Source organism: Lissotriton vulgaris, chromosome 6, assembly GCF_964263255.1.
Source record: "Lissotriton vulgaris chromosome 6, aLisVul1.2, whole genome shotgun sequence".
Taxonomy (NCBI): domain Eukaryota; kingdom Metazoa; phylum Chordata; class Amphibia; order Caudata; family Salamandridae; genus Lissotriton; species Lissotriton vulgaris.
In genome coordinates this window covers 848,068,206-848,085,391 of record NC_141694.1, presented here as the reverse complement: position 1 = coordinate 848,085,391, position 17,186 = coordinate 848,068,206, and the positions used below count along the sequence as shown (strand labels likewise).

Genomic DNA, 17,186 nt, shown 5'->3' with positions numbered 1-17,186 from the left:
ACTCATCCCACACTGACTCATCCAGACCTCTTGGCGCCACCCAGCTCCTGTCACACACACGCAAGACCAGCAGAGACCAGATATGGTTAGACAAGAAAATAGACACTTTCTGAAAGTACTATTTTCGAACCCAGAGTCCAAAAACCATCCACACCAACGGATGCGTAATTAAACCCCGAGTTCAGGGATACCAAACTCGACATTGCACCATGCTCCCCGAGCCAGCTAGGATTATAGCCTTAACAATCCCGGCGGCCCATTCTATCCAACGGAGAGCAGGCTACCTCGCCATAGTGAAGCACGAAGATGGCGGCACTTCACTATCAGGACATGCCAACTTGGTCAGGCGTGTCCTACCTTACACTTACAATGCACCCTGCCCATGGGCCTACCATAGGGGTGACTAACATGAAGTTAAGGGAAGGTTGGAGGGGCTGGCAAGTAGGGATACCTGCGCAGCCGGCGTGACAGTACAGGACTGCACGTGGGTCTCGCAATGACCGACCCGTAGGCATTCTTTTACAAGGCCGCTCCTGTGGGTGGCACAACACGTGCTGCAAGCCCACGAGCGGCATTGGTATTTACAAGCCCCGGCACTCCTGGTGCACTAGACTAGGGACTGACAGTAAACCAAATAAGCCAAACATGGATACAATAGATACATCATTTTAACATAGGGAGCACTTGCGCTATGGCACTGATCAGCAGTGACACGGCGCCCAAAGCATATACCAGCAAAACATCGTAAAACAGTAGAGGCAAACAGAAAAAATGGAGGAGAGACTCAAGCCAATGATGTCAGGTCTAACATGGACATTACTAATGTTGGTTGAAATAGTTGTTGTCCTTCATGTAGCTCCATGCTCGTGGTTTCACAATATACTTGTAGTGTCATTAAAAATTATTGTACAAGTGCCCGATGATGTTTTTAATGGTTTTAACAAATCTCTTTTACAGAACCAACATATATCACAATAGGCCCTCCCACATGTGAGATGTTGGTGAACTGCACTCTGACTGAAAAGGATTGTGCCTATGGATTCCGACTTGATCAGAATGGCTGTCGCACCTGTCATTGCAAGACGAGTAAGTATACAGATTACCTACATTGGCACATTTTTGTGTTTTGTCACGTTTAGATTTCCATGTTTGCCTCAAATGAGGAAGCACCATCATTATTCGTATACAAATATAATTGCAGTGTTTGTAAGTAGTCTTAGCTAAAAATCGAGTAAGAATGATTTACATTTGAAAAGATACTTCACTATTTCTATACTATATAAAATTCAAATTAAATCCTCTGCATATCCTCATATTTACTTTAATACCCTAAAATGAAATATTTAATAAAATGCCCAGTAAACGGTTAGAGTAAACTGTTGAAGGGAAAGCTCCATTTTTCATAATCTAATACATTTTCGAGGAACAATAGCCATTAGTTTAGGAGAAGTAAATTCCAGCAGAATACACAGGACATGATAAATTACTTTAGTTCTCCTTGGTGCCCCTGATCTAGATTAAAATTAAGTGGAACTACACAGGAAACCAAGATTTACCATAGCATACAGCTGACCAACTGAACTGGTACAGAAAAGCACTTCCCTTCAATATAACCAACAACTGTAGGTATGGTATATCCTTCTGGAATGGAAAACGCATAATTTCTCTCAGCTTCCTTTTGTTTTGCTTCTGTGATACTTTGCTTTATTCAGGGAGGTTTGTAGCATGAGTTTCTAGTCTGACCGGGGTAAGATGCTTTTCTTCCTGTGCATGTATCGTTCTAGTGCAGAAATCACATGCCTTTTGTCACACTAGTAATGCCAAACAACTACAGTTCTTCTAGATTAATTCACTTTTCATTTAACCACGTTCGGGATTTATACCTGTTATCCCAAGGTGAAATTAATTAATAAACACAACACTCCCAGGTACAATGGGGATAAGAACATTTAACTGGACAAGTGGGTGCTCGTGGTGAAAACCCGGCTCTATTCTGTGATCTCTGCAGGGACGCTATGCATTGGCTGGTTTTTACCACACTCATTCATAACAAGCATTTGCAACGCAATAGGTCTCTCCTTTGGGACCTTGTAGGGCAACATTTAAAAAAACACAAGCAATGAATCTGTATCAAACTTGCTGTGAACGGCATGAGGTCAGAGTTGCCAACTCGGGAGTTTGAGTCTCTGCTTCGGCTCAACATCCTGTGATTTGGGGCAAATCACTTAAAATACAAGCAGCGATCTTAGAGGGGTTGTAGGGGCGGGGTGAAGGGAGAGACGGCACAGAAAGAGCAGGCTACCACAAACGGGAAACAAAACGCAATGGCAAAAATGAAAGTGGTCACGTCGTTAAAAGGCAGGGGCGGATTGGCAAGGCGGGCATTCAGGAATGGGCCGAAGGGCCGGTGCCTCAGTGCCCTCTGTGGGCCGTTTTTTTTCTCCCCTGTCCCAGTCCACAGAGAGTGGACCAGGAAAGGGGAGAAAAAAAACGGCCCACCGAGTGCACAGAGACAGAGACAGAAAATGAAAGCAGCCTCGCTGTGCGGCCAGACAGCGATTGTCAGCTGTGGGCTCTCCTTCACCCCTACCCTGCCAAGCAATCAAGCTGAGGCTGGGCTGAGGAGGGGTGATTGTTTGCAATAATCGGCCTCCCTGGGGGCCAGGTGTTTCTCAGGCCTGTGAGCCATTTGCACCTCGTCCCCCTGGCGCCCATGCAGCCCAGAAACGGTGTTAGTCTTAACACCTCGCCCACAGCCCTTCACATTCAGGGCATAGTGGGCGAGGAAGAATGGGTCTTGCTGTGGGGGCCTGGTGATGTTTGGAATTTTTTTGTTTTATTTATTTATTTATGCGATTTTATATAGCGCGGACTTTACCCGAAGGTGTCAGAGCACTTCACACTAGGAACAGCAATAATACATGAGGTGAAAATTATAAGTGGACAAATTACAAAAGCAAACGTTAAGTTACATGAATCAAAAGTGACAATAGTGAGCAACCAAAATACAAGAGGAGCAAACGATACATTACAGGAGGAAAAAGAGATATGTGTGCAGGTTATAAAAGCGTACAAAATACAAGTAGAGGTATAATACTGCAATTAATGGCAGACACTCCAGCACAAGAACAAACGTTACGTAGGCAATGGTGGCACTTGTGCAAGCATCTAAAGCAAACAAAAAGTGAGAGGTAGCAAACAGTGTGTTACAAGAGAAAAGTGACTTGTGCAAGTTACACAAGGGTACCATACACAGGTACAAGGGTAATACTACAGTAAATGGTAAATACTCAAACTGCCAGAACACACTGGGAAGGCACTTCCCATGCACCAGCTTCACCTCAGCCTCCCCCCTGGCTACCTTGGATGACCCAGAAAGCTGTGTTTTGTGCTCCCCTGCCAGGACATTTTCCCAAGGCCTGGAGGGTTGATTAATTTACTAATTGCAGGGGCCTTACCTCTGTTCGTGTGCTCCTGAGCTGAAGGTCTGGGGAGGGCTGAGTAGGTTAGTAATAGCAGGGGCTTTGCTGCTTTTCAGGTGCTCCTGTGCTGTAGGGCTGGAATAATTTTGTGACAAAAAAGGGCCTTGCTATTTTTTTTAGTTGCTCAGCATGTAGGCCATTGCCACCTTGGCCCTGTGTCGTGTGCAAGAACAGTATCCTCCCACTTTCATTCCTTGTCTGTGCAAATGGTGTTTCATGAAAGGGCACGCCCCTTGAATGTGAGCCACGCCCCTTAAATATGGGCCACGCCTCTTGAATGTGGGCCACTTTTTTCGTCAGTGCCCGTGCCGAATTGTGATCCCAATCCGACCCTGTTAAAAGGCATACGGCCTCCAAAGTAAAACAATAATTAAACCTGCAATGCAAATGCCGAGCGGAACATGAAGCACAGCGTCCGTGAAGCAGGCGCTGTGCTGATACACATGTGGACGCAAACAAGAAAAAAATATAGTACTTACAACTGAACCTATTTAAAAAATAAAGCGTAAGACCACGTTTCAAGATTATTTTATTCATGCTCAGCTAATAAAAGCCATTACAAGTTTGTAGTGAGAACCGTTACAAAAATGTATACAACCTTACAAACTAGGAAAGGGAACAGCCAACTTGGATCTAGTGGCAAGGTAGTTATAAAATATTTGGTTGCATGATAAAATACAAGTTCCAAATGCATCACGCAAAGCAGTAATTAATAAATAAGCAAGATAATAGACACTATAAAAGCAAATTTAACGTTATACCTTCGAACAATATGTTACTCCAAATATGTTTTGTCTCTGTAATAAATTAAGCTGTGGGTAATTTTGTGCACTTGGGGCTCGGTTAGCCTTTTCTTAAATTATTGGGAAAGTTAAAGTGCTAGTGCGATCTTTTCATAATGAATGAATGGATAATGATTTGTAGAAGCGCAACTTTGCCCATGGGCATCAAGGCGCTGACGATGGTACTGGCTGTATGGAGGGAGAGGGCGTGCGCTGGCTATAGGTAGGCCTCCCTGAAGAGCCAAGTCTTTAATGCCTTCCGGAAGAGAGAATGGGAGGTTTGTAGCTTAAGCTCAGCCGGAAGTATGTTCCAGATACTGGGGGCGAGGGAGGAAAAGGCCCTCCCGCCCCACCTGGCTTTGGTGACTCGTGGCACAGCAAGAAGATTTTTAGATGCTGAGCGAAGTGCCCTGCCGGGGGTATAGAGGGAGACAAGGGATCTAATGTCTTCGGCACCGGATCCCTGCAGGGCCCGGTGGGTGACACATAGGATCTTAAACTCTATCCTGGCCTGTATGGGGAGCCAATGCAGATCCCTCCTAATGGAGGAGCCTGATGAGAATCTCGGGGTGTCAGCAACAAACCTGGCTGCTGCATTTTGCACTGTTTGAAGGCGTTGAACTAATTGTTTGTTGATTCCTAAATACAGTGCATTGTAGTAATCTAACCTTGAGGATAAGAGGGCCACGGTGACCTGTTTTCGGGCCTCGATTGAGAGATAGTGTACAATTTTCCTCAAGATTCTTAAGACCCCACAGCAAGTTAAGGCAGCACTGCTGACTTGTTTGTCGAAGGAGAGCTTGGTGTAAAAAATTTCACCCAGATTGCGGGCAGACTGTGAGGGCCTGGAGCAAGCTCCAAGGGCAGAGGGCCACCACTCCATCAACCAGATCTCATGCTTGCCTCCGAAGATAAGGACCTCCGTTTTCTCCCCATTTAATTTGAGGAAGTTCCTTATCATCCAGCCCGCAACTGCTTCCATACAGTTCCTGAAATTTCGGGCTGTGATGTCTACCGATTGCGAGAGGGAAACCATAATCTGAGTGTCGTCAGCATAGGATAGGACTTCCAGCCCAAAAGATCTCACAAGCCTGGCAAGCGCTGCTACATAGATATTAAAGAGCGTGGGGCTCAGGGACGAACCCTGAGGCACCCCACACTGCACAGGCTTGACTGGGGAGAGAAAATCACCCAGCGTAACCCTCTGTTCACGGTGATCAAGGAAAGATGTCAGTAGGCTAAGTGTTGGTCCGTCCACTCCTATCTCCCTAAGGCGCTTGGCCAAGATGGAGGGGACAGGGTATCGAAAGCAGCTGTGAGGTCGAGCAGGACCAGAAGAGTAGTCTGGCCACTGTCGACCTTAGCGCGGATGTTATTTGTGACTACTGTCAGGGCGGACTCGGTGCTATGTGCCCTCCGAAAACCGTGCTGAGAGGAGTCCAATAGATTGGAGTTGTCCAGGAAGGCACTCAGGTGGCTGTTTAGATGGGCCTCTAGCATTTTTGACGGGGCGTTGGTAGTAAGAAAATTGGGCGGAAGTTCTTTAAAATCGCCTGATCCAGAGTGGCCTTCTTAAGGAGCGGCTTGACTATGGCCATTTTCCACACTGTCGCAAAGACACCTTCGTGTATTGCCAGATTGATTACCTCCAGGAGAGGGGGGAGAAGAACTTCCCTGCACTCTTTAAGAATTTTCAAAGGACAGGAATCAAGAGGAGATCCGGATTTAAGTTTGTCCCGGTGCAAACTAAGTTGCACCAGTGTGAGCGAAGGGAAGTTAGTAAGATTGGAACCCAGAGCCCTCACCGGGACTTCTTCCAAGGGGGATACCACTGAAACAGGAAACCGTTTTACCCTGGTCTTTCCTACGTTTCTGGCATGGAGCCCTAAGGAAAGATTTAGAGCCTTCAGATGACGAATTGCACTTTTAATGGGCTCACGTCCTTACTCGTGAGTCCGTGCTTCGTGCCTTTATACGTTATAACGCAGGAGGATCTAATAAGAGGAATTTCAAGTTCCAGAAAAGACCGATGGAGCAACGGCTCTTAGCATTTTGTCAACTTTACTCAGAAATGTAACCAGGCTTCAGATGGCTTGAGGATGAGGGTCGTTTAGCAAAAAATGTACAGAAGTCTTACTTGAAAGGGTCCCTTGTTTGATCCATGCTTATAAGACCATGTGTAACAGGGGCAGTCTCCTGGGAGGGTTTAAAACACAAAAAGGTGGGACTAATTTAACATTCTGACCAACAAAAGGCATGCGCTTAAGGAGGGTACGAACAGGAACAAATGGAAAAGATGGGAGTTGCTTCAAGCCACAGTCTAGATTATAGCATGCCTCGTAAAGCTGCATATGCACTGCTCAGGCTCGACCTAAAACTACATGGGTCATGTATAGTTGCCCACTTCCGAATTCTGTACTGTTATCGTAGGTGCTGGAAGTAGATATGCGTGAGAGGGGTGTGCTGCAGCACCCCCAAAAATTAACTGTGTTGGACTCAGTAGGTGAATGAGCATTAAATATGACTTCAGATTTTGTTTTTATCTTGTCACATTTGCTGCTCTTTCAAAACAAAGGTCAAATGTCAGACTGTTTTCTGATAAATCATTGCATTTTCAGAAAATAGGGCTTTTTTTCTGGCTGCAAAGTGAGAGGATTTTGTAGAAGGGACCAACGTGGCAATCTTGCTGCTTCAAGAAGTGATAGTAACTGTTGTAGGATGTCCGTATTTTTCTAACACACAACTTTTAAATACCTGTAGATGAACTATGCACATATTTCAAAATGTGTCCGCAATTAGGAAGGCACAACTGAAGCACATTTATGTGTATTTCTAGAGTGTGATGTAAACAAAGATTTTAATAGGATCCAAACACTGCAATACACTTTACGTGGTGATGTGCAAATGATAAATATTATCTGAAACCTGATTTCCTCACATAATTGTTTGTGCACTGTATAGTTTTACCAGTAAAACGGTGTGATTTTGCAAATTTAGTGGCCATTTCAACAAAAAATGTGGAGTCTGTAAATTACTGTGCTACCACCCCAGTGATCTAAAATGCACCACCTGCTACATAACACACCAACACATTTGCCACACTTGCTTTGTGTGACACTTGGATTTTTCACAATCGCTATGACTTCATTGCTATAGCCTTAATAGCAGCACCCTCGATCTCAAAATGGTTCTTGCACAACTGACTATTTTTGACATAATTATTTGCCCTCTAATTTGAACAATGTGCTTGTATATGCCCTAGGCTTATACTCTTATTCACAGTTATATAAATTTGGCCTGTTATTAATTGTGTATTGAAGTGGAGCATTTTATTCTGATGAATACACCAGCCCTAAATAAATTGGGTATCCAAAACAGTCATGGATGGAATGCTTAAATTAATCTCAGCCACTGGTAATTTCTCGGGCTGCATCCTAATCCATTGTTATTCAGTCTTGACCCTGCTCAAATAGTAACAGTCCAGCCGGAACGGCCAAGCCAGGTCCTCCCTGAACCGGAACACCGGCAATCCAGGACTGGTTTCACCCTTGTCATGGTCTCATCAGCTGGATACAGCTTGGTTCCAGTGACAATGAGCACAGGACCTACATCTGACCACACCCGTCCCACTTACGGCGACACAATAAGTATACAACACAATGATGGATGGAATTATTCTCAGCCACTGGTAATTACGTGTGGCCTCATCCCAATTCATCCTTGTTTTGCACTCCATGCCACCTCAGTTTGGACCCAGCTATGTGCAAATCAGTATTGACCCTTCTCTAGTAGGAACAGTCCAGCGGGACTGTCAAGCCAGGTTTTCCCTGAACCCATACTTGCCATACACCTGGATTCAACCCATTCTGGCTGATGAGGGGTGATACCCCGAAACCAGTCATAGGATGCTTATTACCGGTCCAGGGAGGTCCTGGACTGGCAGTTCAGGCAGGACTGTTCCCATAGGGTGCAGGGTCAAGACTGATTTGCATATAGATTGGTCCATACTGGAATGACATGGTAAGCAAAAAAATAGATTTAGGCCCAAATCACTGTACTGGGGGTGAATGTTTGACATTGTTCAGCCTTCTGTCCATCAATTGTTCTGACACAAATTGGGTGTCAGAACATTGACGTTCCGGGGTTTTGGTGAGGTTTTGAAATGAATTGTGCATTATGGGCAGAACAGTCATTAAAGCCTTGCCGGTACCCATGCACTTTTGTACCAGTTAATTCTCATTTACCCTTTTAGTCTTGTCTTGTATTTTGATTGTCACTATCATCACAATACAAATGCTCTGTGCTATGCACTGTGGGAAAGAAAAGCCCAGGATGGATTTAAGACATGCTGTGACAGAGTATTTAAAGATTATTAACTTGAAGATGCAGGTAGCAGTTTGCTCTCAGGAGATATGCTAATGTAACACACAAATGGTGATGGCGAGGAATGCTTGGTAGTCTAAACCACTGGTGATCGATCTGGGTAGCATTCCAACCCAGACTTTATTGCGCACTGCCATTTTAAACAGAATCTTTCCCTATGCAATTCAGTGCTAACACTGATGGAATTGAATGCCACCCTGAGTGATTACCATGGGTTTAGATTATTTACGAGCATTCCTCCGATCACCTTTGTGTGTGTTGGCTGGTTATATTGTAGACGTGAGATTTTCCTGCTGCTGTTAACCACTATCCAGTGCATCAAAGGAACAAGCTCTAGTGGAAGATGAACAGCAGGAAAACCTCACCTTCAGATTTAAAGTAATAAATGAAGGCTTACTTCAAGTGGATAGCAGTAGAAGCACAAGTTGTTGGGGGAAAGCAGCCCTGCATGTTTGCTTGGGAATTGCTGTTTCTCAACTGCTGACCTGCAAAAGTCCAAGCAATAAATAAAGATGCTTTCAATTCTGTATTTGTTATCACATTCGCTGCGCTTCAAAGTCAGAGGTCACATTTTAGGCTATATCTTCTGACAAATTGATGCTTATTTTGTTTAACAGGAGGATTGGTGTTTACAAACTCCTCCTACTTCACATCCAGAGCAGTAAAAGTAAAGTCAGCTAATTAACCAGTAGAGGCTGCTACATGACAGGGTGGTGAGGCCGGGGGAGGGGGAATGCAATAAAAAAAGAAAGGACTTACCTTGAATAGCATCTCCTTCGTCCTCATAATCTTCCTGTTCTGGCCGGCAGCAGCAGGAAGCACCCAGGCACCCCTGAGCCAATCACAACGCTTCAATACAGCATTGTGATTGGTCTGAGTGCCATGAATCGGCGCTCAGACTGCAACAGGTAGCATGTGCATGTTCCAGACCAGGCTGTGTAATGCAGCCTGGTAGGAACATGCAAAGTGCGCATGAACTGTTTGGTCGGCCCAAGAGGGCTGGCCAAACAGTTCATTTGCACTTTGGGAGTGCATAGCACTGCTGCTCTGACCAGCACGCCCCACCATTAACTGCAAGAGAGAAAATCAAATGATATATTATCATTTTGTTTTCCCTTTTGAGCAGTAGGGTGACGCTCCTCTGCCTTAGCGGAGGAGCCGCCACTGTATTTGACAATCTTGCTGGGGTTCAAGGGGAGTGAAAAGAAAGGATGCTGGATGTCATATTTTATAACACACAAAAAAAATTCTGTACCTGTAAATGAACTGTACACACTCAGCAGTTAGTAAAGCAAAATGAAGCACTTTTTGGTAATTCTGAAGTGTAATGGAAGAATTTATTAGGATCAAAACAAATCAAGAGACTTTACTTCAAGATGCACAAATGATAAATATTCTCTGAAAACCGATTTCCACGTGTTCCACGTGTTATCATTTGTATGCAATATAGTTTTATAAGTAAAACTGTATGTCTGTGCAAAGTTAGTGGCCATTCCAATTAAAATGTGCTGTCAATGACAGTGCGCTACCACACCATACTTTCGTTACAATAAAAAATCACCATTCTGTACATGTGGCAGTGGTTCTACAACGCTTTGGAAGCACTGCTTTAGACAGGTGGTTAATAAAGGCACCAGCAGTTCACTCAACAATGCCAATGATCTTCAATACTGTGTTGACCAGTTCATAACCACTCGTAAACAAAAGATTCATACTGTTTAAACATAAACAGATTATCTTCCAACCGGGAGATCCATGTGCAATGAGAGATTCGGAGCACCTACATAGCTTACAAAAGACAGGTAAGTGCTCTGGGAGTTGGCGACGCTATTAACTGTCATTCGTGCCAAAGTGCGTCTCGTCATGTGTCCAGCTGAGGCTGTCTGCACCGCGATTGGTCTCTTGCAGTATTTAATTTGTGCCAGTCTTCTCTAGTGCTGAACACTGTCACTCATCTTTAGGAAACGGAACTTGTTTTTCATCCTCAGAAATGTACCCAACACAAGACAGAAAACCACCAAAGGGACTAGAAGGAGGTAGAGAAAGATGGGAGAATAGTGACGAATGAGAATGCAGAGATGAAAAGAACGTACAAGAGTAAAAGAAAGAAACAGTAAGTGTAGGGTGGTGGAAGAAAGAGAAATCAGGTGGAATCATGATTAGGCACCGAAGGTATCCTGTGACCCCCAGCTGCTGTGATGGGCTCCTTGAAAATAATAAGCCACTTTTTTTTATTTGTAAACCAATTCAGTACAGGTCTCTTGTTTAGGGATGAAAACCATAAAGTGTTGCTGTTTTTTGGTGGGTGAAGGAGGAGAGTTTACTGTGTTTGGAGCTCTGAGGAGCCATGTTGGCTTTGAAGTCTTATCTGCTTTACCAGCACTCAGCCTGTAGAAAGAGGGATGCTGTGAATATTCCCTTTTTACAAAAAACTCTTTCACACTTGTCTGCATTGCCATTTGCTAAGCCTGATATCTACAAGAAGGACCCACATGAGAGTACAATCCCAAAGAGGTGTTCTTGTTTTGTAGTGGCTTTTGCCAGAAATTGACCCATATGTCACAAAAAAGGGCATACGGTGTTCAGCTTTGCACTGAGATGAAATGGGCTGGGGTGTTCTGGCAGTTCCTCCTAAACTGGTGGAGCCAGACAGAAGAGTGAAGAAATGGTTCTACTAAGCTTTTGCTTGCGTGTCATTAGGCTCCTTGGTAACGGAGGTTGCACGTCACTCGCACATAAACTCTGCATGTGGCACTGGATAATTTAATAAACCGCTTTGCAGACTCTCACTTTGATTTTTTTTATCAAAGCATACATATATCTCAATATTAAGGAGTAACAATTTCAGAATTTCATAATATTGCTAAATTTTCCAGCGAGACGAAGCTAATCACAGATTTATGTTGCCCATCTTCCTAAAGACCGCAATGTTTTTTTATGGATTTTGTCCCCATTTCATTTGTACACTTTCCTGTTTTAGAAAAAGGCTGCCCTTTTTTGTAGCTCTTGTTAGGAGATGTTTTTTGTTGCTGCACACCACTGCTGCTTATCCTTTACTTAGTGCAAAAATCTATATAGACCAGACTTTAAATCCCTGTGCGCCTATCATTTCCCTTGTTAGATCATGTCCAGATAGTCCTCCAGCATTAATGATTTGACACTTGCAGTCTAATTCCATGCTATTCAGGCGCCAAACATGCAAGCTGGTAGAAGTAGGCTCAGTACAAAGCTGCTGCCACAGTCGTAGTTTTCATTTACTACTGCAGGAGAAGTAGCACCTGGAGCCCAGAGGTATGTGGGGCTCGCTGTCCAAACACTATGCGATTTTCCTTGCATTATGGCCCATGGCATCCATGCTACACCGCTGTCTTCTGGCAGAAACACAGTCCTCAAACCATGCCTCCTTGATGCCTACAGCCAGCGTGTCACTTAAAGATTCATCAGGACCAGTCCTAGAATGGATAATACTAAATGAGTCCCCAAGCCTCCAACAGAATGGAGATGCAAGATTGCACCTGCAAGCATCTAGTGCTGTCCCTTTGCAAAGAGGATTCATGCAAGTAGATAACTTTGCTGCGGATGAACCAAATGCTCATTCCAGCCTGCCCATTGATGCTAAGTGTTGCTTCTGCATGTTGATGCATTTTTATGGTCTGGCTTGACAGCGCAGAGTACCAGACAATCATATGTGCATAACCAGAGAGGGGCTTTGGCTCTGCCTACATGTTGTGAGCCAAGAGTACATGTTTTGATTGGGCAGAAGTTGTGCACTGCCCTCCACACATTTGTGATCATTTTTGTGTATCTAGCTGCCTGAACTTGAACTGTGAGGGACATACACCACATTGTAAAGCTACTAAAGAGTCTAATGTTTTACTTTGGCAGCAGGACCGATCGGAAGAGGGCAGTCATTAACCTACATGGATTTTTAGCTCTGGCTTGACAGTGCAACTGTCAGTGGACATTTTAACCTATACTATTATTATTCTACAGTTTTGTCCCATTCAATTGCATAATCATCCCCATACTGCCTACTTGTAATGATTCACAAACCTATTGGAATTGCCGATGCTTGTAACAATTGTAGAGACTGAAGAAGAGACAGTATAAATGATTTTCTCAAACTTGAATTCAGTGCGGCACCGACTTTAGCTTGGTCAAGACATTGAGTTGCGACCTTCAGAAGTCCAACGCATTTTCAGAGCCTTGGCTGCCCTGGTACTCAGCCATGCTGGAATCGATTGATATTCCTTAGGCACAGCTGCACAGATCTGTCTCTGCCGGCCTCCACCGGCCTAGTGCCTGCTCTACTGGGATGTATTTCTTAGTGGGGTTTTTTTGTGGTGACTCGGATAGTTGCTCTTAAAATGTTCTCCAGAGATAAGAGGCACGCCATCAATCTGATGCCACAGCTCTCCGATCCAGGGTTGAGCGTCTCTCTGTGCGTAAACTGCACACAGATTTTAGAGCATGTTGCCCGTTCAGGCAATAAAAAAAAAATACGAGGGGCAGGGCATAAAATATAAATATGGCTGAAAGTATTTCACAATTTCTCTGTCAGCTGCAGCAAGCTCCATGACAGCTTAGGATGAGATTGATAACGAGGGCCAGCCGGAGAGGGACGACTGAATTTCTAATTGAGGAGCGTGTTTCTGCCGGCAGAATGCTTTACAAACACCCCGCCACGCGGGCTCCGGGGCACGACTGGCAAGGCGGGAGAGTATCCGATCAGTATGACCTTGCTTGACGAGACGAGCTGCTGCTGCTTGTCTGGCCAGCGGGGGGCGCTCTCATGAGGTGAAGAGAATCACGGCAGCGTGACGTCGTCACACGCTGCTTGGACAGGACACCTGCTTGATTGTCTGTTGCTTGGTGTGTGCAGATGCGTGCAGATTTTGTCTGTTTTGCCCATTAGTTATTTATTCAGACATTAAGAACAATGCTCCCGAATGAAAACTGGAAGGGGCGCGCTCGAGCGTTCCCGCCATGCTATGATGCCTTATCGGTAGCAGACGTGGCAACATTATTATATAATATAAAGAAGTGAGCTATTTCTCGCCACTTTTACATTTATCAATGTTACCCAAGTAATCTATTTTCAAAAGGCGAAGTATGCGGTCTGCCCACCGTGATTCAGACCAAAGGCTGTGCGCACACGCACTTTCGCCGACAGCCGGTGCCCGTAGCTACTAGGCCAGCTTGGAAATAAATGACAAAAGAAGCTAGTGATGGCCCATTACAGACTGGATTACTGTCGCTCACCCCCCCCCCCCCTGCTTAAAGCACTGCTATCAGCATAATGCTTTTTCCAGGAGGCTTGCACCCCCAACCCTACCAATTCACTTTAGGAAGGGCCTAAGAGCATTTTGTCCATTCCTTCATTTCCAGGATGCATTCACAGTAAGGTCTGCTTGGTTTCACTGCTTCACTGGAGTAAAGCTGAAAATAAGGTTGAATTTTTTGGTTTTGAAAAATCAATAGCAAGCACAACCAGTAAAGAAAAAAGAAATGTTATCAACCCATATTAAACCAAAAATATTAATGCTTGTGGAGATAGAAAGCAGATTCATCCGCAAAATTATATTTTCAGAAATCTATATTACAGAACATAAAATATGTTCGAAACAAAAGAATAAGGGGGGAAGGACCCAAAAAAATGAAACATTTCAGAAGTGGGCAGGAAGTCAAAAGGTAGGCAGTGGAAAAGACAAGGTTGGATATAAGGTGCATAAGGGAATGTACGTGGGCACACCCCTTCCAAGCAGATACATAAGGGTGTGTAGAAGCAGGTGGGACAGCAGTGGGTGTATGGGGAAACAGAGTGAGGCACATGTTCAAAAAAGACATTTTGAACCAAGTGCATTTTAAGTGGAAATCAGTGACGCCCCACTGCTCTTTGAGCGGCGCAAAAAAATCATAATATTAAAACAATGTTATTTTCATTTTATTTTTCAGTGCTGATTCAGAGCCAGGTAAGGGTGGGGTGGGGTTGGGCTTGCCAGAGCAGAGGGAGAGGAGTGGTTTGCACTCTGTAAGTTCACATGACCGTTTGGCTGGCCTTCTTGGGCTGGCCAAACCGTCATGAGCACTTAGCATGTTCTCCACCCGGCTGTGTTGCACAGCTGGGTGGAAAACTGTCACTTAGGCAAACAGGCCGCTCAGACCAATCACAACACTGCTGTCATGCTGGTGACAGGAGCGTCATGATTGGCTGGGGGAGTCTAGGTGCCTGTGTGCTAACTTTCTTTGCTGCCGAGAGAAGAGTACAGAGGAGAGGCAACAGCGTTCACAGATAAGTTTTCTTTATTTTTTTATTTTCCCATCCCCCCGCAATATCACTCCTGTTTCGAAGCAGCCGCTACTGGTAGAAACACACATTTTTTAACATTTCCATTGAACTATTTGAAAAAGTTCTTATTTGAACTATTAACATATGTGCCAGAAAGATACTAACAGGTTGATAGTAAAATACTTTTGCCTGTATATGCAGTAGATTGTGTGAGGATCTTAAAGTTACGATGGGGCCATTAGGGACAGACTTGCAGGGGGAAGTCGAGAGTAACAGTAAAATGTTCCCTACAAAAACGGTGGCAAATCATGTATCTATATCAAGTATGAAGTTCATGGACAAGCTTCATAATAGAATGAGTTAAAAACACGAAACACTGGGAAGAAATCATAATTGCAAGAGTAAAGACAAAGGTGGAGAAAAAGTAAAATAAGTGGTGTTCCAGCAAGGAATGGAAATTAGTAGATTAGATGGGCATCTGGAGGTCTGGCAGGTAATAACTATTGGGCTGATTGTTAAAGTGTTTTATCACCTAAGCGGGGGCAAAGTTACCACTTTCTGCAAAAAGCCTACGGCAAACTTTTACATGCACACATTTTACTCATGAATGTGGAAATTCTCCTCCATGATTCAATTTCTGTGTACGCAAATTTAGCTGTAGAGGTCGATTCATGGGTGTTCATGAGTGGGGAGCAAGTCCGTGAACTCATAGGTTTGTGGTTATTCACCAACAATTTGCAGGTACCTTCCCACCATGTGTAAACAAATGTAAACTCTCTCTCGTCTGAGACTGGTATCATGGTTTTCTAGGGCGGGAATTGTAAATGAAACACATTGATACTTAATTGAGATCTGGGGATAGTGGATTCTCAACAGAGAAGAAAAATATATTCCTAGTGGAGAAACAAAAAAAGTACCTCTGCACTTTAGTGTTGTATTTCTATACACTGGGAATTACGCATGAAGGAATTGTTGCTGTGCTCCAGGAAGTCTTGGACTGACTAACAATTTTCTAACATTGATCTTATAAATGTTTGTCAATCCCCATAAAGTAAGAAATTTGCTTCAAACATGGATGTAAATATGCGTAAGTAAATCCCTCCCCCGCCCACTTTCACCTTTTGCGATTCTGGCCCTATTTATTAGCTAAAATATTCATCATGATGTGGCCAAATTTCAATTTCCTTTTCAATGCATTCTGCCCCAGTTAACACTACTGCTTGAGGGACGCAAGGCGCCCGAAATATAAAATTCATGTCGCTTTCTTCAGAGTGTTGTTTAAGGTTTGTGGTGTTTCTAGACACATTCAAAATGTTACCTGCTGCAACAATTAAAAAAAAAGGAAGATTATACAAACGGAGCACTGTCCTGTTGTTCTTAGTCCTCGATCCAGCCACTACCAGCGTTAAATAAACGTTCATGCTCTGGTGATGTTTTGTACAGGCACCCTTTGGTTCCTGGATCTACAACTATATAAAGTCCAAATATATATCCTTGGACAGAAGTTAATGGTTGGAAGAACATAAGCAGTTGAGATTCTAGCTCAAATCCCCGAACATACTATCAAACCTGTTTGTTTTGCATAATCTATTCTCCACAATTTGCTCTCTAAATTCGTGCTTGATTTACTTAAAAAAAACACTCCAAAAACTTTTCCCTGGAGTCTGGCATCAGCACTGCCAAATATCGGGGTTTTGAATACCAAGGCTGCCTAGTCTTGTTTTCAGTTCGTGCCTTTTTAGGCCACCACCTTAAACTTCCAGCCACTTAATCTCACTCTTGCAGAATCTTTTTATCCCTCTTTATCACTCTTTCCCTATCTTTTCTTTTTTACCTTCTTTCCACCTTTTATGATTTTCTCTATCTTTCTCAAAGTATGATGATGAATGATAGGTTACAGTCGGTATAGGAAAATCTCCTTTTCCTGCATGTCAACCAAGATTTTTCAGCTTTGCTGAACCCTATATTATTGCTCACTTTAGAACTCTGTAAACTTTACCCTTGCTAACCACTTGTAAAGTGCCTCTGCTCTCCCTTTCAAAATGGTCGAATTAGCATATTCCATAGTAGTATATTTAACTTGCCTATAAGTCCCTGGGACATGAGACCAAATGTATACAGGCCCAGGCCTTAAAATGTCACTAGTGGACTGCAGCCAATATTGTGCCATCCACTATAGTGGCAACGCAAACGTGGCTCCAGGCCGACCATTGGTAAAATGAGTTGCAGTGCCAGTCACCTCACAAATGA

The 17,186-nt window shown here is 43.9% G+C and overlaps 1 protein-coding gene across 1 annotated transcript in view; it reads left to right on the top strand.

Annotated features, from left to right (window-relative positions):
* Positions 1 to 17,186, top strand: part of CRIM1 (cysteine rich transmembrane BMP regulator 1) — an 891,430-nt gene that overhangs the window by 673,333 nt on the left and 200,911 nt on the right. Inside the window, exon 8 of the mRNA XM_086926868.1 lies at positions 958 to 1,086. Coding sequence (XP_086782994.1) covers positions 958 to 1,086 — 129 coding nt within the window. The remainder of the gene's footprint in view (positions 1 to 957; positions 1,087 to 17,186) is intronic.